Genomic DNA, 6,086 nt, shown 5'->3' with positions numbered 1-6,086 from the left:
ATTCTTAATTGTTGTTGCCAGCCAGTTCAATATGCAGATATACCCCACCCCCCAGCCTCCTCCCTGCCTGAAGATAGTTGTCCCAGGGCTATTTCCTCCCTGTTCATCTTTGCCTCTTTCGTGCTGCTTTTCACCACTCAGCTTTTCATGCTCCTGGAAACTGTTTCCACTGTTGTGGCACACCAGCTTTAGCCTGGACCTCTTGTTGCATGATCCTTTAACTCGGATTCCCCATTCCTGCCATCTTGGCAGAGCAACAACTCCCTTTACACATATCACTTCCCTTTCCAGCAGTATCTTCTTGCAGCTTCAGAAATCCATAGTTCTGCAGAGTGGCAACTAGGTCACATGGATTTAGTCTGTTCCAAGGCCAGCTTCTGCTTCTTGCTGTTGGAAAAAACCTGGCCACTAAAGGATTCAGGGGATTTTGAATGTTTCTCATCATCCTTGTGGTTAGGATACCAAATGGAAGCTGACTAGTGTGGGGTGGGGAAACGGAGCTCCCTTGAACGCTGGCAACTGAACGAGAGAGTCAAAGTGGCTTGGCCAGTGGAAGGTCCCTCAACGCTGTTTGGGGGCGACGGTGAATTCAGGGTGCTGTGAGCCAGCAACCCCCTCAAGATGAGCACATGCTTATCTATTGCCCACAGTTCCCCATACATTCAAATGATGTGGCTAGCTCAGTCAGTAGAGCACGAGGCTCTTAATCTCAGGTTTTGTGGGGTTGAGCCTCACACTGGGCTAAAGATTCGTGCATTGCAGATGGTTGGACTAGTGATGGCCAAACTTGGCCCTCCAGCTGTTTTGGGACTACAACTCCCATCATCCCTGACCACTGGTCCTGCTAGCTAGGGATGATGGGAGTTGTAGTCCCAAAACAGCTGGAGGGCCAAGTTTGGCCATGATCCTCCAGTTCTATGATTTCCATTAAGGCCATTCCAACTGCTGTTTTGTTTTGTTTGGATCGCAATGGGACTGTCTTCCAAGTAATGGGAGTTACAATGCCAGGTCTGCCGACTGCCGCCCGAAGCCATTCGCAGACTCCGGAGCGCCGCTGCCAATCGAGTTGGCTCTACTGCATTGGGCGCGTGTGTGACGGACTGCGCAGGAGAGACCCCGGACTCCCTGCCTTCCCGCTCGACACTTGCGCCACTATAAGAGGCGGCTGTGGAGGCCAAATAAAAAAGCCTCAGTTTAAAGCGGGCTCCCCGTACCCTCTAGGACAGGACCTGAGGGAAAAAATGTGCTTCTCGGTGTTGAAGACGCCGAGTCTCTCTTTTTGCTCTGCGGGGGCTCCCACCTGAGCTCCCACAATGTTCCTCGCTGCCTACACTCCTTCTCCCTGCTTACGCCTGGGGACACCTCTCTCTCACACACCCGCTATGCAGAAACGCGGGGAGTTCTCCCTCACATGGACATTTTGCGCCCCCCTTTCCGCCCGCCACCTTGGCATTCAGCAGCGGTGGGCGGGAAGGACTACGTTGCGCCACGCGAGGCCGCTTCTTCCCGCCTGCGGCCTCCGCTCTGGAGCAGCCCATCCCAGCCCAGCGCCTCAGGTGAAGCGCCTCAGTTGAGAGAAAGAGCCGCCTCCCCTTCTCGGGCCGCGCCGCTGAGCGCTGCGGTAGCGCGTCTCCTCAGGCCGCCTCTGCGGTTGACACGCGCAGGGCAAGGCAGTGCAGCTGGACGTGCTCAATCCAAAGAGCCAGGCTGCCGCCGCCGCCGCCTCACGCCCGCTTGCCGCCCCTTCCACCCAGGCCTGGGCTCCTGAAACGGGGCAGGCCTTCCCTGAGGAAAACGACCCCGCTTTGTTCATTCCGGGCAGCCGAGAGGCGCCTTGCTATTTTGTCTGAAGCGTGTGTGTGTGTGTGTTTTGTGCTTGCAATGGCAGTTTCGTGCTGGGAACGGCCCAGTGCTGGAGAATGGCTTCTTCCAGCCTTTCCCGAAAAGCCGAGCATAGGCTGCCAGCAGGCAAAAGGCGGGGAGGTGCTGGTGGAGGAGGAGGCCGGGGCTGGAAACCCGCCTGCCGCGGTCTGTGTGTGCGGAATGACTAAACGTTTATTGAGGAGCTACCCGAGGCTCTCGGCGTCTCCTACACAAGCACAGTTCACCTCTCTCTGCCGCCGCCGCCGCCGCCGCCGCCGCCCCCCTCCGCCTCCCGCGGCGTGGAACGCCCCCCCCTTTCCGCCCCGTTCTTCTCTCCTCTCCCTGCTGCTGCTGCTGCTTCTCCTCCTTCTCCTCTCTCTCCCCTGTAGCGAATTAGAGATTTCGTGGCTTAATTGAGGAATCCAAGTGTTTCTGCCTAATTCCAACTTTCCCCGCCCCGCGCGCCTTGCTTCTCGTGCTATCCCCGGCAAGGCGAGCACTTCAGCCCCGCACCCCGCATCCGTTCAATGAAGCAGCACAGATCCACGGCGGCTCCAAGTGGGTTTTTGCAGGACGAGAAGGAGGAGGAGGAGGAGGAGGTGGTGGCGGCGGCGGCGGCGGCGGTGGTGGAGGAGGAAAGGAGCTGGCGGCGGCAGCAGCAGCAGCAGCAGCAGGCATCTTTGCAAGGAAGCCTTTCAGGTCTAGCTCGGCTTCTGGGGATTTAAGTGTCACTCAAAGCATCCCCAAATCAGCTCGCTGCTCCTCTGCGCTTTCTTCGCGGGCATCGATTCGAGCCCTGAGCGGTGCATTTCTGCAATTTCCTACCAGGGAAGGTAAGGAGGCTGTGAGTGCCAAATGCACCACGGCGGCGGCGGCGGCGGCGGCAGCAGCAGCAGCAGCAGCATGGTCACTGACAGCCTAGACTTCTCGTCCGGGTAACTTCCCCCCTTGCCCTCTTCCAGCCCCCCACCCCACCCCACCTTTCCTATGAATGGTGGTGGTGCATTTAGGCACGATCGCCTTCTCGCATTGCCCCATCCCTTCTATAGATGCACGATCTCGTTAGGTGGAAGAATAATAATAATACAATAAAAACCGAAAAAAAGAAAGACGTGGCCTTTTGTCTCAGCCTCTTTGCATGGTGTTAAGGCTCTGTAGATCCTACTTTTTTACTTTTTTCCGGTGTAAAGACTCCTGAGCATCGCAGGACCCACCACGTCATCCAGCGATTCCCCGCTCTTAATTTCTGTGCCCCCAAGACCACCTCTCTCTCTCTCTCTCTCTCTCTCTCTCTCTCTCTCTCTCTCTCTCTTTTTCCAGGAGCTCAGGCAACCATCTCACCCCTACCAAAGAAACTCGTCATCATCTCACATCCCCCCTTCCCCAAATGCTATAGGCTGAGCCCTTTCCAGCCACCCATTGCTAACTCGGGCCCCCTCCCCCCCGCGATTTCACCCACCATTTGCTATTCCCAAAGAGCATAAAGTCTAGCTTTCCCCCTCCCCCATGTGCACGCCTTGCATTCCCGTTTTAACCTCTTTTCCCTTCCGTTCCTAATCCGATTTTGCACATTTCCCCATTTAAACTAGGTTGCAAAACTGCTGTAACCTGCAACTCTTGAAACTTCCTCGGTTGTTGAAGTCTATGTTATTTTACTTAAGAGGACAACAACAAAAAAACAACCTCTTAATCCTCTTGTGGATCACTCTCTTTTTTAAATAATGCATCTCCTTCTTCCCCTTTAATTTTTTTCTTTCCTCCTTTCCTTCTTTTTTGGCAAGGAAATTTGCTCCATCTCCAGCAGCAACCACTGCTCCTTTTGATGTTGTGGTACGCCGTGCGCATGCGCTCCACATTAGAATTACTGCACTGGCTAGAATAAGTTGGATCTCTTCTTCTCTTCCACTGAAGCCCTAAATCATATCAAAAGCTAAAGGGATGCTGAGTCCGGGAAAAGGGTTGCTTTGGAATTTGGTCGTTGCCCTTAATCATAACAGTGGTGTGTGCACAGAGGTAAGTGGCCGAAGGCTCTCTCTTTTTCGCCTTCACTTTGAATTGTACTGTATAACTGGGGAGGTGCAGAATGCATCTTTCGAGATAGAGACGGGGGAAACCGCTCTCTCCTCATGTCTTTTTACCCCTTTCTTTAGTGCTAATGATCCCAGCAATATGTCCCTGGTAAAAGAGACCGTGGATAGACTGCTGAAAGGCTACGACATTCGGCTGAGGCCAGATTTCGGAGGTAATTCGATTGCTTTTGTAGAAAAGCCTGCTCCACGCTCTGGCTGTCCCTTCTCCGGAGTGTGGTGTGTGTATGTGTGTGTGTGTGCGCGCACGCGTGTGTGTGTTTTCAACGTGTGTGAGCGCTGCTCCTGCTCTGCATCTATGTTGCCATTTTCTGAAGCTCGACCCAAAGTTAAGCCAATTGGTTCCCCAATTTCCCTTAGCCCAGAACGGCCGTGACGCGATCCTTTAAATCTCCTCGTGTGTGTCTGTGTCTATATTTGTATGTTTGTGTATCTATACATACAGTACTTGGTCTCGTGTGCGTTGATTACCTATTAACGCGTAATTAAAGCTTGGCTAATTGGCTTATGGAGAAGCAAATCTCCTAAGTTTCCCCAGCATCCGTGTCACCAAGCCTGGTGTGCTGTGCCTGTGGCCACAGTAAATATTTCTCCTTTTTTGAGTACAGGATGTCGGCTAAGCGAGGTGAAAATGTCATTCTGCTCCCTGTGAGCTGTGCGTTGGGGAGCAGGTTTCCGCGCCGTTTGTGCTTCTGTATGCTAAACCGGGTCCTTGGACCCTCTCTGAACGTATCTGGCAGCCGCTAGTACAGACGGCACACTGCTGTTACTGGGCTCTGAGGAGCGTGCTGTTCCGAGAGCCCCGTAAAGTCCTCCTTGAATCCCGAGTCTGCTTCCCTCTCGCTCGGATTCGCCTGCTTGCAGGGCTCAGCTAACCGGACTGAGCCCGTGCAGCAAGCAGGAACAGAAGCCTCTGGGTTGAAACTCACACAGCAAGTCTAGTGGGGTGTATCTCCGGCCAGCCACTTAAAAAGACACTTTGCCCTATTATTAACACACGTGTGTGTGTGTGTGTGTGTGTGTGTGTGTGTGTGTGTGTGTGTGTGTGTTATATAAAGCACCCGTCGCTGACAGCGACCCTGGAAGCGCTGCAAGGCAAACTCGTGGCTAAAATGAAGCCCTTGGTGCCCCACCCCTTCTTCAGTCCGAATAATGCTTGCATGAATGAGTTAAATTGTGAGAGATCACAGTGCAGACCATCTTGTGTTGCAGGTCCCCCTGTGGCTGTTGGCATGAACATAGATATTGCCAGCATAGACATGGTGTCAGAAGTCAATATGGTGAGTATTTCATTTATCTTTCAGTCCATCTTCCCCCAACCAGGTTTTTAAAGGGTCTGTGGAATCAGTAACTGTGAATGCAGGTTCTGACTTCATTGCTTTTATTTCTCATTTACCACCAATGTGCACCAGTGCCCTCCAGTTAATTAGGCCATCTCCCCCCCCCCCCCCCCGCTCCCCAACTGGGTGCTTGCGTCTACTCTACATAGAAAGCAGTGTGAAATAATTTCTCAAGCTATTGATTTGGGCTATTTTTATCTGAAACTTTTGAATAAGAAAAATGCTAGTAGCCTATGGTATTTTGGGGAAATCCATAGAATAACTAGAATGAGTTTTAAGAGGCCTCTTGTAAGGCCACTGAAATAAAACATTGTCCTTCAGATTAATATCTGCAAGTTTATTCCAAAAGGCTTTTAAACACTACGACTTTTAGTGTGTAAAAAGCTGGTATGATGATTATTATTTTTGACAGAGCTTAGTATATAGGAGAGACCATTTCAGACATATAGTTAAGTGCTACTGAGAGACTTGGAGGAACAATAGTGGCCTCCTTTTGCTTCATGCAGGAGCGCCCCCTGCTGACATCAATTTGCACAACAGTTCAGAATGTTTTAAAATTTTCATCATGTATTTGGGACAGTTTAATTGTTTCAGTTACTATTGGGAGGCATGGAGATTGAGATGAATGTTGTGCACCCAAACATAAAGTTGTAATTAGGTTGATGAATGCAGTTTTTAAAATGTTGCATGAACGCTTCATATGAGTTTATTGCCATTTCTAATGTGTAGAGCCATACTATTAAATGAAAGTATAGAGGGTGAAGAGATGGGTGTGTACACATGTTGGAATGGGACC

General features: G+C 51.5%; 1 protein-coding gene across 6 annotated transcripts in view; it reads left to right on the top strand.

Annotated features, from left to right (window-relative positions):
- Window positions 1-2,497: 2,497 nt before the first annotated feature.
- GABRB2 (gamma-aminobutyric acid type A receptor subunit beta2) overlaps window positions 2,498-6,086 on the top strand; it is a 106,518-nt gene continuing 102,929 nt past the window's right edge. For 4 of the 6 annotated variants that reach the window (XM_033139814.1, XM_033139813.1, XM_033139812.1 and 1 more), the window contains exons 1-4: window positions 2,498-2,696; window positions 3,645-3,876; window positions 4,014-4,105; window positions 5,163-5,230. In XM_033139814.1, the coding sequence (XP_032995705.1) occupies window positions 4,033-4,105; window positions 5,163-5,230 (141 nt within the window). In that variant the 5' untranslated portion in view covers window positions 2,498-2,696; window positions 3,645-3,876; window positions 4,014-4,032. The other 2 variants (XM_033139809.1, XM_033139811.1) reach the window with 2 other exon arrangements.

Source organism: Lacerta agilis, chromosome 2, assembly GCF_009819535.1.
Source record: "Lacerta agilis isolate rLacAgi1 chromosome 2, rLacAgi1.pri, whole genome shotgun sequence".
NCBI lineage: Eukaryota > Metazoa > Chordata > Lepidosauria > Squamata > Lacertidae > Lacerta > Lacerta agilis.
Note: the sequence above shows the minus strand (reverse complement) of the source record. Positions and strands in the feature narration are given on the sequence as shown.